Genomic DNA, 19,300 nt, shown 5'->3' on the forward strand with positions numbered 1-19,300 from the left:
TGGGCTATCAGAATCTCGACAACGCTATGGAAGCATAATGGACCCACATAACTTTCCCGACAGACGCGACAGCAGATAAAACATCTACAGTCACTTCGAAGGCGGTAGAAGTTGATAGATTTATGTAAATAGTAATGAGGTGTCACCTTAACTAAACCATAGTTGGTGATTTACCTTAGTTATGTTATTAGAGTAAAGTAACTAGAGTTACTTTTCCCTTGTATATATACATGCTAGTGTGCTGAAGAGAGGGCATCGAATGTTAGAAAGCCTTACTCTCTTTCCTTTTGTGTTTGTATTTCACTTGTATGAAACTTCCTCCCTATCAATAAAAATAGTGTATTTTTAAGAAACATAAATACTATTTTGCGGTGGGAATCCTTTTGTTTTCACCGACCAGAAGAACAGGAATAGGCGAGGGCTTCGTGGCGCGACACCGGCGACGATGATCTGCAAGATTGGTATGAAACCTCGGATTAATATATGCAGGAGAAGAGGACGACAGAGCTCTCAAGACAAGGTAAACACTTGTTTCAGATTTTGCTGTCGAACTATTGAAAGCCTTGGTATTTGTTTTGATTTATATAATTTTAAGGATCAAGTCAAATTAGTTCATGTATTATAAGGATGGGGATTGCTGCTTGGTGAAGAGAAAGAGAAGGAGATTAATGAACAACCTGGATGACCGAATCAGTGATTCGCCATGTGAAATTTTGGTCAATGTATTGTCTCTATTGCCGCTGAAGGAAGCAGCAGGCACAAGTGTTCTCTCTAGGCGATGGCGTCGTGTGTGGGAGTCTACTATGAAACTCAACTTTGATGCTAGTAACTATGTAGCCGGTACTAACGATCAGGGTTTTGTTCTTAATTTCATGCACTTGGAAGACAAGTTGAAAGATGAGAACATGGATAACTATGTCAGTTGGGTGAATCGTGTTCTGGAACGTCACAGAGGCTCCAAGATTAGACAATTCAGGGCTTGCTTTTTTCTGGGTTTTCAGCATTCAAATACCATTGATGAGTGGATTCGATTTGCAGTGGAAAAGAGTGTGGAAGTACTTGAACTTGACTTCTCTCCCGGAACTTCGTTGCCTCTTGATGCCAAAGGTACAGTCCCCTGCTATCAGAAAGATGGATTTTCGCAATATCTATTGTGTCTTGACAAACAATCTGCTTTGGGACAACAGTCTTCTGACATTCCAAAGCTGAGCTCTCGTGTACGCGATGCTCGTTTCATGACCCTCAAAGTCCTTCACTTGAGAAATGTTGGTGTTACGGGAGAAGTTCTGGAGTATTTATTGTCTAACTGTCCTGTTCTTGAACGGCTAACAGTGAGCGTCTCCAAGAACTTGGTTAGTTTAAGAGTGGTTGATCCATCAATTGCATTGAAGTATTTGATGATAGAAAATTGTACTAACATCGAAAGAATTGAGATCCGGGACGTGAACATTGTTTCATTTAGTTATGTTGGATATTGTGTGATAGAGTTGCTGCTCAGTAATTTATCAATGCTGGTTGATGTATCCCTTGTTAAGTTGATGTATATTACTGAATGTGTAATTCATGCTTTCACCCAGCTTTCAAGTTTTGTTTCTCAGATCCAATTTCTGACCCTGGATACCAAGGGAGAGGTTAGCATGTGTAATTAGTGTACTGCTTTGTTTTCTTTTTTGATCTCATTTTAGATTATGTAAGTTCCTTACATATTGTTTTTCCTTTTCAGATGTATCAGGATGTTACATTTCCTACGTTTGCAAATCTCAAGTATTTGGAACTAATAGTGTGTGCCCAGGATGATTGGTCTCTTCATCAGTTGTCTTCTTTCTTGACGGCTTCTCCTTACTTAGCAAGACTTGTATTGAAGGTATGTAGCACTTGGTAATTTAATAACTTTGGAGTTTGTTTCTCTGTGCTCATTCGCATCTTTCATACACAGATGCCTAGTCCCCATATGGTTCTAATCCTATTGTTTGCTTCTAATCGGAAGAACTGAAATGATTCTTAATTTTAATTTGGCTTGATGATCCTCATTCTTTTAAAAAAATCAAATGCTGTTTTTGGTGATGTCAATCATTTTATATTCGATTAATTACCATTTTTAATATGAAAAAACAAAAGTAATTGTTGTGAAAAAATGGTTAGGTTGGTCTGCGGCTTTGACAAAACAAGATAATAGACTAATTACTCCCTTCACCGAGCTTGGCTTGTTTGTTTAGTTTGGTTTTTTCTTTCTCTGAGTAATGCCCTCAGGTTTGATGTAAGGGGTTTTTTTTGGCTGTGACTAGGGCTGTCACTTGGTCAATTCGAATCGGTTATAGGTATTACCAACTTCAAACCAAAGCTTTGTTTTAAGATTTGAGCTACCAATTACCAACCAAAATTTTCGGTATCTGATTTTATCTACCAAATTCTGTTTTTCGGTTTTCGGTATTAACAACTCTATAACAACCAACTCTTTGTAATATAGTCATAAACTTTGTACTCCTCTACTTATTATAGCTTTTTTTTTTTCTTTTTTTTTTTGTACATATGAAATCATGTTCTAGCTATTTTTGATAAAACTAGGTCAATTAAACCATCTTTGAGCAAGTTGTGTAAAGTAAATGTACCAAGTATATGTAATACTGTTCATACTATTATGAAGACCCCTATGTTATATTTCTTAATATAAATGTATGTGTGTTGAAAGTTTAGTACATATAAATCTAATAATTAGATAGTCGGTATATTCAGTATTTTTACTAAAATGATACCAACTTTTTCAGTAATTTTCGATTTCGGCTTTATCGGTCTCGATTTCCTTTCGGTCGGTTTACCAAATCTAAAATATCGGTCGGTTTGGTAGTTACCAAACCAAATGGCAGCCCTAGCTATGAGACTGGATACTCGTTTTTGGTCCTTGTTGCAGATACACTGACTCGTTTCCTTGTTTCATTGTTACTTTGGTGCAGTTGTTTTACATGACATATTTTAAACCTGGAGAATTGAAAGAAGTTATTGGATGCCATCATCATAAACTTAAGGATGTCGAAATAATAGGATATCGTGGTATTACATGTGCTATTCAACATGTCAATTACCTCATAGAAAACGCTGTTGCACTCAAGAAACTTGTCATCAACCCTATGCAGCTTCGGCGTTTGCCTCCTAGTGTGGATAGGGAAATTGAACTATCTAAAGTGGAAGAAAATGCCAGAGATCATACGAAGCAGCACCTTGTACCAAAACTAAATGTATCTTCAACTGTAGAATTTGTATGCCTATAGTAAGTGGGGGTTTAATCTTTTCAGATTTGGCTACGCCTCTTACAATGGATGGGGGACTTTTAGAGGGGGTAGTGCAGTTGATTTATGGTGACTTGTTCAGCGGGGTGAGTTAGTAGTTTGTCTTAGTAGTCAGTAAGATCTATGTGAAAAATAAATGTAATAAACTTTCGTTCAGAAAAAGAGAGTTATTTTTCAGTTCTCTTATTTCAATGTAGCTCAGAAAGAAACTGACACTAGTTCTTCTCAAAGAGTTAAAAACTTGAGGTTTCTAAGAATCTACCTATGTTGTTACAAAATTCACATATTCAACTCTGCTAAATTTATCAGCTACTAGCATTCGGATTCGACTTGATGGAACATGGAAATAGTTCCATCAACAATCAACTGAAATGATGTTGATCAAAACCACCCGCTCTCCTATCATTGCCTTTAATATTCATTCCCCACAATCAAAGCCTATTATTCCCATGAACCATTTGTTATTGCTGAAAAAAAGAAAAGAAAAAGGAAAATCTTGTACCCTACCAAAATAAATTCTCAATGAAGTGAAAACTGCTCTCTATTCCCCTACCAAAATGTAGATTATCTATCCAGAAAAGCAAGTGAAATCCCGGTTAATAGTTTTTACTACAGAAGTCATGCTCTTTGTGGCGCACATCATGATCAAAGTTAAACTACAACCAAAGAATGTTGGTACATAATTGATTTCAAGAACTAAACACAACATTAGTATTTGGTCTTCAGCCTCTGATCCTCTGTATAAAAATATGGCCTCTGCAAGGAACTCCTGGATCTACATCTCTCTCCATCCATCTCTCGCAACTCGTAAATGGACTACTGTTAATGGCAGCTGCATGTAGCAGCAAAACGCAATAGCTATTACAATGGCTCTAGAGGAAGCCACTACACTGATTTTGTGAACTCTCTCAAAAAGCTACTTAAATTGATATCTTTGTCTATCAAGTACAATCATTTTTACCTCATTCTCTTTTACTACCAATGTTTGGTATTTATCAAATGATTGTGTTGGTTTTTACCGGATAATTCAGGTTGCAAAGTCTGCCTATTAAACCTGGAATTAATCCCACCCTCAACATTATTGGCAAACAGATCAAAGTAAGTGTTGAGTTTTAACGTTCCCACAGGAAACAGGAAATTCATCATGTAGTTCATTTGAAGCTAGATCAATGTCGACTTCTAACTTTGGCCAACTCTGTCTGAAAAGTTGTGTGCAACTACCTGTTGGACTATCGTTGTGAGAAAAATCTAAGAAACTTCAAACCTGGTAGTTATCCATAACCAAGTGAAATCCTTCCTAAACCACACGGCTAAATGCTAATAGTGACTGTAACAAGATTTCTACAAAGGACGCTGTTACAATAATGCATGCTCTATTACAGCAAGTAGTAAAATTGATCATAGTGACAGATGGAATAAAACCAGACAAGTGACAATCAGATAGATGCAACTCAGTTAGGGATGGCAATTCATCAAGTCTAGAATCCCGGCTTGATCATATATATCATTGAAAGATCAACTCAATTCATGCACATAGATTCCATAATTTATCACCAGCTAATTGAAAACTAAAGTTGGAAGCTGTACCAAGAGACTGCAAGCTAGGGAAGTTCCCAAGATTTTGTTGAATTGCACCACTAAACCCAGCATTCAATAGATTTAGGCAGTGAAAATTCTTGAAGGATCCAAAGCACTCGGGAATTGAATTGCCATTGAACGTATCGAAGCTCAAGTCTTGAACAATTCCATTGAAGGTCTAATTTCACTAGTAAATTCCAAAATCCGTACCTGCCAGTGGAAGCAGAATCTTCAAATGGATGTAGTGTATGTAGGTTATGGGGATCAACTGCAATAACAACTCCAGTTGTATTATCAGGGCTCATCCCCCACCATCGACAGCAGTTGCTTCCTTTCCATGAGGACAGCCGGTTTTCAGGATCTTCGATACCATTCTTGAAGTCAGCAAGAGTTTCTTGGCGACCTACCATCTGTGCACCACTTCTACAAGCAATCTTTGTTAATATGAAAAAGAGAGGTAGTGAAACAAGGTTAAGCATTGTAAGTTTGCAACTATTTACATCAATTCTAATCTCATTGAGCTACGAGTGTGTGCCCTAAGCCATGAACAACAAGATTTCAATTCATAGTCCAACATTGCAGTGCTAAGGAAACTGATAAAAGATGTTCACAAGAGTTAAAAGGTTGAAGTTTCGTAGATACGGCCTGGAGGAAAAAGATGGGAGCAATTTGATTCCAGTTTCTAATAGTCCACCTATGTTCTTACAAACACAAGAGGCTGTTTTGAAACAAAATAACTCCCCAATGAAGTGAAAAACTGCTCTTTATTCAACTACAAGAAATATAGATTACAATTTGGAGTGGGGACTAAAGGAAAAATGCATCGATCAATCTAGCAAAGCAAGTGAAATCCCCATATAGACTGTGGCCACGCTCTTTGTTGCACACCATGATCAAAATTAAATGACAATCAAGGAATCAATTGGTACTTGATTGATCTTCAAAGAACAAAACACAACATGATTGTTTTGGTCTTGAGCCTCTCTATGAAAATAGGACCTGCAAGCGGGCAGCTCCTCTCCATCTCTCCATACACTATCTCGACGAAAAAAGTGCACCATAAATGGAAAACTGTTAATGGCAGCTGTAGCTGTGGCAAATCTACTACAATGGCTCTAGAGGAAGACACTACTTAATTCACTTGGTGATTTTGTGAACGTTCTCCAAGCTACTTAATATCATGGTCATAAGTCTGAAGGGTCCTTGATGTCCTGGGAACAAAGTAAACAAAGAATATTTTGGCTGTTAAGTACATTCATCCAGGTAAAAATAAAAACAAAAAATAAAAAATTAGTATGATATGAGTAGCCCTCACCTCATTCTCTAATACTACTCCATCCGGAATTTCCAATTTCATTCCAGGTTTTGCATGGATAGCCACTTTCCCCTTAAGAAGCAAATCAACCAAATGAAAATAAGTAGATATTGTTGAATAAATAAGAGGAAAGACCGATGGAAATGTCTTGTTCCAGCATATCATTTTGTATGTATAAATTAATCAATGACTGAAATATATAGATGCATGTGTTTACAATGTACTGTGCACTACAAATGTGGTCATCATGCATATTATTAGAAGCTGCCACCCAGGTATGGACTAACTAATACCAGACACAACGGAATTGAGAAAGAGAGAGTGAACTCATGAACACTTTCAAGAGGGAAAAAGAAAAAAATATGCATGATGACCACGAGTGAACTCATGAACACTAATCATCATCACCAATTTACATTAAAATCCTCATGTTACTCCTCAATTCCTTCCTTGGTTCAAAATTATGAACCACGACAAGCGATATGTTTTCCAATTAAGGGAACTTCGATGACATCTCTTACTGATGAATGATTATATCAAAGGGGCAAAGAATCAACCTCGCCAATGCAGAAATACGACATTGCAGATGAAGTAACAAAAAGAAAAAAACGTAAACAGTAAGTTAGGATTACAACGAGTCCATTGGGGGAGATTTAGTAATACCTTGAGAGTTATACCAGCTCCAAACCAAACATCACCAGTGACATTCAAGCTATCCAGGTCAATAATGTCGGGCATGGACTTAAAGCGACTTAGAAGATCACTCACCTAGAAGTAGATAAAACATACAAAAGGATAAAGAATACAATTTCCAATTTTTAAAATGATGAATGTTCTAATTAAAGAGATCTCTACCTTTTCAAATTCAGGCCCTAATTCGATCACAGGATTTGCCGGGTTAGTTCTAGCTATATTCCGAACTACAACCCCTTCATCATATGTATATAGATTTGACTGTGGAAATACAGAAATGAGATCAAACAGTAGCAATCAAATCACGGTTCCAGAGCATCAATTTTTCAAAGATCAAAACAAAAATTAAAGGGTAGATACATACCTTCAGCAGAAGCAGATCTGATGTTTTTTTCATTGAAAGAAATTGAGAATTAGGAACGCTGACACCAATAGCATTTTTAAAGAACTGGTACAACCACGAAGGAATCCGTTATCAAAACCTTGCAACAATAATTATTGACAAAAGTAATAGTATTTAAAATAATGTGATAAATACCCGTATTGCTGAACCAACTGCTGTTTCTTGCAAAAGAACTTGATCAGACTCTGTTTCCTGTAAAGAAAACAGTACTGTCATTGATTACCTGCCATTCATAAGCGAGTTCTGTGAAAGATGATATAGTCTGGTACCTTCGAAACGGATATATCTTCAATCCTTAGTTCATCTGTATCCAAGAGTTTTTTAATGGCTCTAACATTCACCCACCTGTATAGTGTAGCATAAAGGTTAAGTTATACATAGTACTGTGTTTGAGAAGCATTGTACAACAGCCAACCTTTCACTTACAAGCTCCCAGTATCGACAAGTTTGAACCTCTCCATTGACTTGGATGTATCAACAAACACATGACACCAAGAAAAAAGAGGAATCAATTAATGAGAAATATGAAAGCAAATCAAGTAAATCATGAATATGGTATATAAAGAATTTAGATATAAACAAAAAATGAACCCAAAACAAAACAAAACAAAATAGTAACTTACATCTTTGACAGAATTCTGAGCTATTTCTGCAAGCTGCATCATAGTATGGCAAATGATGTTAATCAACTATTGTTATAAATCATTGACAACAAAAAAATGTCATTGAAAGCTCCATCAATGTACTCATTGATAACAAAATGTACATAATTATTTATGACTACATAGAGCATTTCAGTTCTGAACATATTTAGATTATTGACAGCAATTGTTTGGTCTAGATACATTTTGTTCATTAAGGATTCTTGTTAGGTCACACAGTTGCAAAGTTTATTTACAAGCTCTATCAGACAGAGGATAACCATACACAAATGAGGATGATCATACACATATGCCTAACAGTGATTTTCAAGCAGTTACTTTGCTTCAATCTCATCAATCAGTTGAAAGGCTTTTATTCATAGGCTCAATCCAAGGATGTAATATGCAGGTTGCATTATAGCAATAATGGTTTTAACTGCTTACTCTTGAACCCGATTTAATAAATATAGCACAGCTTCCAAAGAAGGATAGATAAAAGAGTTGCTTAATACTTCATTTACAAGGCTCACAAAATAAAGTTGATTCTATCTCTTCCAAGTTCCAACCTTCTCACAGTCTCAGAATTTAATAGGACAAATAAAGTTGATGCTATCTCTTCCAACATTCTCAGTCTCAGAATTTAATAAGAACAGTGAAACTGTTAATTGAATAATGCCAAGTTCAATCTAAGACATTTGCAAATGTGATCATCTAACCTAAATCAATACTGAAATAAACCAAAAAACCTAGCCAGTTACAAGAATACTACAGTTGACAATCCAGCCACATACTGAAAGGACTGGGCAGAAGAAAAATCTACGATAAAAAAGAGCCATTTATAATAACACTACCTACCTCAAACTTCTGTAGGCGTGAACCAATCAAATCTGAATCATATGAGGAGGTAGGTGTGACCTGAAGGAGGGAGAAAGGGATACTTACTATATTTACAGATTAAAAACAAATGATGATATATATATATATATATATAGAGAGAGAGAGAGAGAGAGAAAGATATATATGATATAAAGATCATCTTGTTTACCTCCATACAATAGTCAATCTTGTTCTCAACCAGATGGTCTAAAATTTCTGCACATCCACTTAAGGTGCACAATGATAGAGGAATATCAAAGCAATAATTGAATTGAACATCGAACAAAATAAAAGAAAACTGTGGCAAGGATACTAGGGTCAATTTTAGCAGCCACATTATCTGAGTCAACCAAAAGGACATACTCCTTCCCCTGAAAAGGATAGTTAACAAAGTTCAGTCTAGTTTCATTTTGTCAAGTTCAGACATGTTTTTCATGTACTTAGAATGATTAAACAAAAACAAAAACATAAGAATACAAAATGAATGAAAGTTAATAAAAAATATACACAAAAACAAAACAAACGAACAAAAATCAAGAAGCAAATATGCATGCTCAGATGTGCTATAAGATATGTACCTTCGATAATAGGACATCAAGGGTTCCATTTTTCAATAGCGAAAGCAATACTGCTCCGTGGTCAGAGGGATACCTTCACATATGCACAAAACTAGTGTAACTGATAAAGAGAGTTGGATAATTGACAAAGTGCATGTATGATTGTGCAGAACCAACAAGCGAGATGCTCTGTATAGTGTAGGATGCAGCGTTCTAGCTCAAACTTAGAGATAGCTAATTATTTCTAAATTTATAGGAAACTGAAACTTATATACAAGCAAGGGGATATACAGAACAGTGGATAAGAATCCTTCACACACCCACCATCAAACTCTGTTACATCAAATTATCGAGCTCCTCCTGCCTCATACCTTCAGAAATCCTTATGTTTCTTTCCACTCAATAACCCAAAAGATAGCCATTGTAGAACATCTTCCCAAAATTTCTCAACAAAAGAATGTGTTTTTCACTCACAATACCCAATTCAACCAAGGCCCCTGAAACAACATATCCTAAAAGCCAAAGCAATAGGACAATGTCAAATTGGGTGATTCCCACTCCGAGGTCCAATTTTGCACATCAGACAGTTAGGAGAAAGGCAAAGGAAAGGCCTTCTGCTTAACATGATACCAAAGGAATTAACATTTCTATGAGCAATAATCCATGCTATCATTCAAATATCAGGAGGTAGTTTGGCCTTCAGATAACAGAACAGGCAAGAAACTATGGAAGAGGGTTTGTCCATCAAATTTGGAATCAGATTTACTAGAAAACACCCGTGCACTTAAGATCAACCTTCTCCTATCTGATGAGACCAGCCCAGTCAAAAAAACAATGCCGAGGTCCTTTAGGTTCCTTGGAAACCCCAAATTCCCACTAGACCTTAATCCCCCAAAATTAAGAGCAGCATAAAGCATGAGAGTATTATCAATCTTTCAATCAATAGACCTTAATCCCTCTTGAAGGACCAGAACTGGAGACAATGAAACTAGGTTTAGGTAGCAACCTTACAGTTCCCAATTCCACATAATATAAAAAGAAAAAATGGTTGACTATCTTGCTGGATAATTATATAGCAACAGAACAGAGATGGCACAAATAGAAGGGAAGAAAAATCCTCATACCAGGACTAGATACTGCAAAGCACTAGAGACTAGTAACAGCACTTGATAAATTTTAATACGCTTCATATATCTGTTTCTAGTATCACAAAGATTCTTCATTCATTATTTAAAAGTTCAGTAATGCAAGAAATACCGATAGGATAGATGACATACAGTTCATCCTCACCACTCTGTCCTCCCTGTGACTTGAGCTGTGAATGTTGGGTCTATAAAGAAGATAACACATATTGAAAAGTAAGTCGTAATCCAAGCTTTTAATTACAAAGCATAAGCAAACGTGCAGGAATTACAAACCTGTTTAATAGATTGAATATTAATGTCCGAACTCGAATATTTCTCCAAGACCTACAATATGCAAGTAGCTATGAGTGGAAAAGGATACGATGTAAAAGTACAAACTCGATAGAAAAATAGGAATTAAATTACCTTCAGCGTATCTTCATGGGTGCTATTTGTGTTCACAACGACCAAAGGAACACTGCAGTGATACTTAGAATTGAGAGACTGCAAAAGTATAGTAATAGGAAGATTAGAATCTATAAAGGACAGCAGAGAATGACACAAAAAACAAAAACAATACAGAGAGGGAAGTGAATCTAAACACTAACCTCAATTTGATTAACAATTAAGTCAAGAGATGTCAACCCATTAAGAATCTCCATAGTCGACCTGCATCAAACAAAAGAAATCAAAACACAAGAAACTACTGATGCTTCACAAAATGAAAATTCTAAGCCACGGATGCACTGAGTAAGAATAGCTGGTAATTCAGTATCGAGGAGTTCATACTTGGGGCCACTGACTCCCATACTTGTACCCGAAGCTCCGTTGAACTTGATGACAACAAGCTTGTCCAGCATCTCCTCAATTTTCTCAACATCTGAACATTTTAAACAAGTTCATTCTAAATTCCAGATTAAAGTAAAAAAAAGAACAACAATAAAAATCACAAAATTACAATTACCAGTAGAAATGTGTAAGAACTCGTAAGGAACCACAAGCAGCTCATCCTTCTTAGCCTCCTCTATAGCCCCGACTTGCTCACTGCAACAAACACAAATGACATTATAATTTCACTCAAACACCACAATAGCTCTGCGGAGACAGAAACACCACCACACCTGGTGTCAATCTCCGCCGAAACGTGGCCGCGCTGCTTCTGCTGAAGCAAGAACGTCTTGGTGATCAAATTACAGAACAGATACACGAACTTGGCCGACGAATTGTTGCACGGAATCGGATAGGTGATCTTGTTGAAGTACTCAATCGGCATATCGGAGTCGACGAGGGACACAATCGGAATCTGCAGCCTATGCGCCTCGAGAATCGCCGACGATTTCCGGTCGGAATCGAAGACGACGAGGCAGTCCGGCGGCTGAGTGGGACCGAAGACGATCTTCTTACGGCGGGAGCGGAACTTCTTAGGGCTGTGGCTGTTGGTGAGGAAGCCGCCGGTGCGCCAGAGGATGTTCATGGCCGGAGAGTAGCAGCCGATCTTCTTGGTCATCTGCTCGACAATTTCGTCCCAGAGGGAGTTGGTGTTGACGAACATGAAGCGGGCGTTGCTGTGGGCCATGGCGGCGATGAACTGGGCGGCGTTACGGAGGCAGATGAGAGTGCGGTCCGAGTCGATGATGGCCATGTTGTTGCGGTGGCCGTAGGTGAACTGCTTGAAGTGGTGGGCGGCCACGCGCCGCCCTAAGTGGGCGTTGGTGCTCAGGAGCTTCTGTATCACTATGGAGTGGAGCGTCATCGTTGGGAGTAGCCGAGTAGGGTTTTTCCGACTGAAATGACAGAGAGAGGTCAGGAAATGGTTTAAGACTGAGTGGTGTTTTATGTGGGTCGGGTCAACCCACCACCCGTATTTTAGTATAAACACAGGTTTTAGACTTTTTAATTACCGATTTATTACCCTACGAGCAATTGCACCCGTAGACAAAAGACAATTGCTGATTTGTCAATTCAATTGTTCTTGTCCATTCATTATTCATCCCAAATTGGCAATTGCCTCTCCTTTATCAATGCACCCTTTTAAGGCAATTTACATGTTAATTCAAATTATTACATTTTAAATTTGAATAACTTATTAATTGAAAATGTTAAACTTATAATTTGATTAATTAATAATGTAATTAATCGTAGAACAGTCATTATTCTTAAATAGATTATAAATTAATTTTTAATAAATTATCAAATATCTTATGATTTCTGATAAGATATTCGTCTAATCTTCACTTGACATATGTCAACTTCAGATACCGTTATTTTCTAGAAATATATCTCGGATATTCATTAAGATTTTCAACCTATCTTTACGTGACATGTGTACTTATCCAAAACTTTTTATCTCCAAAATTGTTGATAAATAACTTTCAGACTTCATTCTCTACTCACACATTTCCTCTCATTCTACCTTCATCTTTTTTGAAATATCATCACTCATCTCATTTTCCTCTTTTCAATGGATGAATTAAACAGGTGGTTGCTAGAAAGGGATCGTGAAAATATGGAGGAGCTGGGGCGAATTCAAGCTACAAACTCTCAAGCGGTTGCATTGGTGGCGCAATATCAACTAGAATAGACACCTAGAGGGTGTGGTTCACGACTTGATCATGCGCCAAATGTGGAGAGACACAGAGCAGTCTGAGGTCAATTCCTCCTGTAGGATTATTTTGTTGAACGTCCAGTGTACGACGAAGCAAGCTTTCGGACACGGTACCGAATGCATAAACATGTCTTCCAACGCATAATGGAGGATCTTTGCAACCACAACAGTTTTTGGAGGCAAAAACCAGATGCCACTAGAAAAATAGGATTGCTTCCTGAACAAAAGATGACAGGTGCCTTGAGAATGCTCGCGTACGGTGCAGCTGTTGATCAATGTGATGAAATCACTCGAATGGGAACTTCTACAGCACTGAAATGTCTAAAGAAATTTTGCAGACATATCAAGTTTCTGTACAATGAGTGGTTCCTTCGTCCTCCCAATTCTGCTGACTTATATAGGCTTTTCAATAGAGGACAGTGTCGCGGGTTTCCAAGCATGATTAGGAGCATCGATTGCATGCATTGGGAGTGGAAGAACTGCCCAACCGGCTGGGCTGGCTCTTACTCGGGTCGTAAGAGAAGACCAACTATAATTCTGGAAGCAGTGGAGTCTTACGACACACATATATGGCATGCTTTCTTCGGAACTCATGGAACACAAAATGACCTCAACGTTCTTGGTGCGTCTAATGTGTTCGAGCGTGTCATAGGTGGAACTGCTCATCAGGTTCAATTTGAGGTCAACAACAAAAGGTACACCAATGGTTACTACCTTACTGATAGAATTTACCCTAGGTGGTCTACTTTTGTCAAAACAATATCGTACCCCAAAACAGAACAGGATAAGCACTTTTGCAAAAAATAAGAGGCTTACCGCAAAGAAGTGGAGCGGTGCTTTGATATCATCCAATCACGATGGGCGATATTGTGTCACGGTGCTAGGTTGTTTAAACTAGAAGATCTTCGAGCCATCATGATAAGTTGTATCATTCTTCATAACATGATTATGGAGGATGAATTTCTCGAAGAAGAATTTGTGGAGCCTGAAGATGATGATTTAATGAATCCATCCATGGCAACTGTCTACGATCGGCATATGCATCCGGATACTAGAGAACCTATTCAGTTCAAACCAGTGGGGAGAGATGGACAACATCTTCCTACATTCAGGGATCGCGAATTTCAAGTAGAGTTTGCCTACCTCAACAAATGTCTACAAGATGATTTGATGATGCATAATTGGAACATGGATGGCAACTGAGTATGAACCACCACAATCGAGGAATCAGATTTAAATAAATTGTGGTTTGTGATTTTAATTAATGTACTCTTTGTTTGTGTGCTTTATTAATAAGTTTGGTTTTTTTTGTAATCTTTTTTGACGTTTATTTATGTTTAACAATAAACTTTGGTTTGGTTTGACATACTTGTTATTATTAATGTTGTTGTGTTTATTTATTACTTTATTCAATACATAGACTTTTATTTCATGAAATTAAAATTACATAAGCGGAATATAAATTACATTATTTCTTGAACAACATTTTATTATCAGAAAATATAACTAATCAAACCCAGGTGTGTAGCAATCACTGCTACCATCATCAAACAAAGTTTTTGCCATAACACTTCTCTTCCTTGTTTTTCACCAACGCTTTTCATCTGGAGACATATTACTAGTATCCTTGCCCATAATTCTTGCATCCTCTTTCGCCTCATCTAATTCCATAACCTTTTGAGTGAGCGGCAATTTCTTCATTTCTTTGCCTCACTAGCTCAACAGAAGCTTGTGTTGACTCGACCATGAATTGAATAGAAAGAGCCAAACTTGAAGCAACATCTTGCACTTTCTTTCCTTTCCTCATTGCTTCTTTGGCTCTCTTTTGTCCCATTGGTCTCGGTAAAGAGCTAGGTGGTGTCTTCATAACTTCATCATTATCCAAGTCCATTGGAGACTCGTTTTCAGAGGCAATATGTGTCAGAAATGATTTCGGTGCTCTTTCTTTGCTTGGTGGATCAACAAAATACGGGTGTTGCTCAACTTTCTCTCAACAAGCCCACTTATCAAATTCCTTGGGATGATGTTTCATGTAGATAGATTGTGCTTGATTCATCTAAAGAAGGAGAATAAATCAATTAAAATCTACCGATATAATTTAAATAATTGTTAGGGATAAATTTGACATAAATAACAATAATATTACAATTAACAATATAGAGAAGAAAAAAACCTGGTCCATCATGTTATGGTGACTCGTTATATTATTGCGGGATTGAAGTTGTGCATTGTGCCAATCTTTGAGCATTTTTTTCAAATGTCGAAATTGAGATTGAAGAGCACTAGGGCTTCGACTTGTTGGAGGATTACGCCAATTTTCCACATAATCGGCAAAAACTTTTTCCCATAACTTTGAAAGACTTATCAATTTGTCGGTGATTGGACACACGGTTACACGGGCCCAAGAATCACATAATTGAATTTTCTCATTTTCTTGTCAATTGCAATTAGATTCTCCCATAGTTGGATGAGATAAGAATAAATAGAAGCTAAAATTGATGAAGGAAGAAGATGGGGGAGGAAAACTTTTGAAAGTTTTGGTGTGAGAAATTATAGAATGAAGATGAGTATTTATAGAAAAACTTTTTACCGTTGTGAAAGAGCCGTTGCAGCTGATATGGTGGACCCTACTTGTTATTGCCCGGGCGAATTGATTGCCAAAAATTGGCAACCGGATTGACGAATCAATTTCTGAGACACAGGCCCCATGATTTGCCTGAGCGAAAAGTTTCCGCTGCATTCATTGTTTTGCTGAAAACTAATAAGTTCCACTAATTGCCTCTTCAATTAACGCAACGGTGCAATTACTCTAAGATTTAATAAAATGTCAATTTGCTACCTTCGAGCATCTGCAGCAGGTATGAGCTCTAACAGAATACCGAAAGAGAGAAAATAGCCAAGAGCTAAACTTTCGCTCTCTATAGTTTTCATGAGCGACGACGTTTACTGTCGGCGGTCAAGAAGAAGCCTGCTTCTTTGTCACAATGAATATCCTGATTTGGAACTGCCAAGGGATAGTAAAAAAACAAAACTTGCCATGCGTTAACGGTTTTAGTCCAGCTCCATCAAGTAAACATGATTTTCTTATATGAGACTCATTGTATTGAAGCACAACATCAATCCCTTAAGCGATCCATTGGGATGCATAATATGACTCAATTTGCTACGGTGGAACGAGCAGGAGGTCTGATTCTTTTTTGAGATGATTTCGTTAAGATTACAGTGTGGGAGACACAATATCTTTACATCAACGTCGATGTTATTGGCCCGGATGACATTCAGTGGCGGTTTACAGGCTTCTATGGCCATCCTGGCATAGAGCAACGCCATCTTTCATGGGATTTGATGCAATCTCTAGAAATAGGAAGTAGGGTTTGATGGCTAGTTGTTGGTGATTGTAGTGAGATCTTGCAACTATCTGAGAAATTGGGAGGTAGGGTAACCAGCCTTTCACAAATAAGATTTTTCATCAAGCTCTTTGTATTGTGATCTGATTGATATGGGATCAGTATGAGGATTTTTCACTTGTAGTGATAGTCATACCAAAGGAAGACTTGACGGGGAGTCTGTACACAGGATTGGTAGTCGGCTTTCAACTTCATGAACATCATTGCTCTGTTGTCGACATGTTCTGACTATGTTCGCATTTTGTTTGTTGTTCAAAAGAAGAAACATTTTCAAGTGAATGGAAAACGACCTTATATGTTTGAGGAAGCTTGGTATAGTCATGAACTTTTGATCAAAAATTGAAAGAGGCTTGGAATTAACTCGCACAAATGAGTGGTCCGATGACATAAGTTTGCTGGAAAAATTGAGATTCTAGTGAACAACTTTCTCATTGAGAGTAAAGTGTTCCAAGGCCTCAGTAAGGGGTTGTGAGAGTAGAAATGGACAATTTATTGCATAAGCCTTTCGATTCTGATGATCAAGATGAAAAAATCTCATATGTTTAAAATATTTAAATTAATTTATGACACTAGATAAAACGTATTGGCGACAAAGATCCAGAGCAATTTTGCTTAAAAAGGTGATCGAAACACAAAGTTTTTTCATAGAAAAGCCTCCAATATTGTAAGAAGAGAAATTGTATTAAAGGTCTATATGATGAGAAGGGGTATGGTAGGTTGCATTAGGCATTGAAAATTTTGTGTTACATTATTTTTAAGAATTTGCTCATTGGGAGCCTAATTTACATGAACACGAGATGGTGTTTTAGATAATTCAATCAAGAGTTACAGATTAGATGAACTATGGAATTCTTGCTGACTATACTGATGAGTAGGTTAATGAGACACTTTTTCGAATGCACTATTGCAAGGCATCAGGACCTGATGGTATGTCTTCTTTCTTTTTCCAAAAATATTAGGATTTTGTAAGGTGATGAAGTAAGTTTGTCGTGTAGTTATTTCTTTCTTCACAACTAAGGAAATTCCACATAATCTGAATTTCACATGTTTTTATTGCAAAAGTTAAAGAGATTGAGAACTGTAGCAGTTCAGGCCTGTTATCCTATGTAATATTCTTTATAAAATTGCTTTGAAGGTTTTTGTTCATCAACTTAAAGTCTTCCTACATGATATCAAATGCCATAACAAATTGCTTTTGTTTTGGATAGATTAATTTCGAATAATACTCTTGTTGCTTCAAAATTGGCACATTATATGAATATTTTGCGACGTGGGCATGATGGTTTTATGGCACTCAAGTTGCACCAACAAAGCTTATTATCGACTTGAGTGAGATTTTTTATTTTTATTTTGCAGAAAATTACATTAAAGATGGGCTCTGCAAGCCAATGGGTTGACATGATTATGTTTTGCCTCTCTACTAATTGGTACTCCTTCCTTATTATTGGTAGTTTGAGAGGCTTTGTTAGTCCTCATCGAGGATTGAGACATGGTGGTTCGATTTTACCTCATTTATTTCTTCTGAAAGTTTATTTGCCTTATTTTCATATTCAATATTGCGAGGACAATAGCATGGTTTATGAGTTTGTGATGGGCCTCCGAATATTAGTCACTATCTATTTGCGAACAATAGTATGCTTTAGAGTATCCCTTTAGGATTTCCATCTTGTCAGGAATATTTTTCAAGTATACAAGAAGGCCTCTTGACAATAAGTGATGATGATATTCAATCTCAATATTGGAGGGATATCTAAAAGTTGATTTTGTGTTTTCCCTCTCAATACCTAACCCTATAGTTGACTAAAAAATGAAGTAACATTCAGGAAACACTTATATGTTATCTTGAGTGTGGAGGTTAATTTTTTCAATTTTTGGAGGGATGTCCAAATTTTACTATTTGTCTTTCCCTCTCAAACATGTTTTGTTTCACTTAACTTATGATAACATGCATACTCTCAAACATGTTTTGTTTCACTTAACTTATGATAACATGCATACAATATGTAAGTGTTCAATCATGTGATGGCCTCCTCCTCGCTCTCGAAAAAGACCATCGAATCCTCCTTCAAGACGTCGTCCTCCATCAACAACGACACCAAGTCGTTCACAATCTCTCTTGCGTTGGCAAGTTCGAAGGTTATGAACATCTCTGCTGGCTTGTGTGCATTTCACATGAAGAAACTTTCCAAATGGATTTGTGACACGACCCACCCCGAATTTCACCCTGAAACCCAGAGTAAGTCGTGCGGGGACCACCTCCAAGGAAAATTTACTGAAAAGATTAAGAAAATCTCCCTTGCAGATGGACAACCCTAACTCGAAAATTTCATATTACACTCTTAATTTAACGCTTCTGAATATCACATAATATACAAAAGTCTAAAGTATTCAGAGCTACTAAACACAAGCGGAAGCAAAAAAACACGAGTAGGTTGAACAGGTAACCTACTGATGAAAACTGGCCGAAAAGCGGGTGACTATGCCTCGTCTCCTACTAGATCCAACCCGAACTCTGCAGACTGGGCAATTTAAAACGAAGGGCCCAGGGGAAAACATTTAATAACGTTAGAGTGAGTGGACAAAAATAAATTAATAATTAAAATATTTATGTTTCCCCAAATTAATTTCTAAGGAAAAATCGAATGCATGCCGCAAGCGATAAAACCTTTATCCCATAAAATATCGAGCCTCTCAGACTCTATAATATATGTATGTATTTACACTCGTCCATACTCCCTATATAAATTCATGGGTCTATATAGGGCTACTACGCTCGCGTCCAACGCTCACGTCACGCCTTAAATGCGGTGCTACACT

The 19,300-nt window shown here is 37.2% G+C and overlaps 2 protein-coding genes across 2 annotated transcripts; one reads left to right on the plus strand and one right to left on the minus strand.

The window, feature by feature from the left end:
* Positions 1-406: 406 nt before the first annotated feature.
* On the plus strand, positions 407-3,699 carry LOC101292345 (putative FBD-associated F-box protein At5g56700-like). Its single transcript, XM_004307248.1, has 4 exons — positions 407-520; positions 627-1,631; positions 1,724-1,864; positions 2,952-3,699. Exons 1-4 carry the CDS (start codon positions 446-448, stop codon positions 3,264-3,266), a joined length of 1,536 nt encoding a protein of 511 aa, XP_004307296.1. The 5' UTR covers positions 407-445; the 3' UTR covers positions 3,267-3,699.
* A 1,810-nt stretch (positions 3,700-5,509) lies between these two features.
* On the minus strand, positions 5,510-12,224 carry LOC101292634 (UTP--glucose-1-phosphate uridylyltransferase-like). The gene is made up of 20 exons (XM_004307249.1): positions 11,593-12,224; positions 11,436-11,515; positions 11,261-11,351; positions 11,080-11,140; positions 10,898-10,975; positions 10,766-10,816; positions 10,625-10,677; positions 9,369-9,441; positions 9,104-9,161; positions 8,960-9,006; positions 8,770-8,829; positions 7,897-7,929; positions 7,700-7,737; positions 7,543-7,618; positions 7,409-7,465; positions 7,235-7,318; positions 7,033-7,131; positions 6,841-6,945; positions 6,178-6,249; positions 5,510-6,073 (listed from the first exon to the last, which is right to left on the minus strand). Exons 1-20 carry the CDS (start codon positions 12,222-12,224, stop codon positions 6,047-6,049), a joined length of 1,875 nt encoding a protein of 624 aa, XP_004307297.1. The 3' UTR covers positions 5,510-6,046.
* Positions 12,225-19,300: the final 7,076 nt, after the last annotated feature.

Source organism: Fragaria vesca, linkage group LG7 (assembly GCF_000184155.1).
Source record: "Fragaria vesca subsp. vesca linkage group LG7, FraVesHawaii_1.0, whole genome shotgun sequence".
Taxonomy (NCBI): Eukaryota; Viridiplantae; Streptophyta; class Magnoliopsida; order Rosales; family Rosaceae; genus Fragaria; species Fragaria vesca.

Excerpts from the sequence above, each read along its gene's own strand:
- LOC101292345 (XM_004307248.1), top strand. The coding sequence starts at position 446 with ATGATCTGCAAGATTGGTATGAAACCTCGGATTAATATATGCAGGAGA. Across the intron at positions 521-626 it reads GACAGAGCTCTCAAGACAAG|GATGGGGATTGCTGCTTGGT; the intron begins GTAAACACTTGT and ends ATGTATTATAAG. Across the intron at positions 1,865-2,951 it reads TAGCAAGACTTGTATTGAAG|TTGTTTTACATGACATATTT; the intron begins GTATGTAGCACT and ends ACTTTGGTGCAG.
- LOC101292634 (XM_004307249.1), bottom strand. The coding sequence starts at position 12,224 with ATGACGCTCCACTCCATAGTGATACAGAAGCTCCTGAGCACCAACGCC. Across the intron at positions 11,516-11,592 it reads TCGGCGGAGATTGACACCAG|TGAGCAAGTCGGGGCTATAG; the intron begins GTGTGGTGGTGT and ends TGTTTGTTGCAG. Across the intron at positions 10,678-10,765 it reads ATATTCAATCTATTAAACAG|ACCCAACATTCACAGCTCAA; the intron begins GTTTGTAATTCC and ends TCTTCTTTATAG.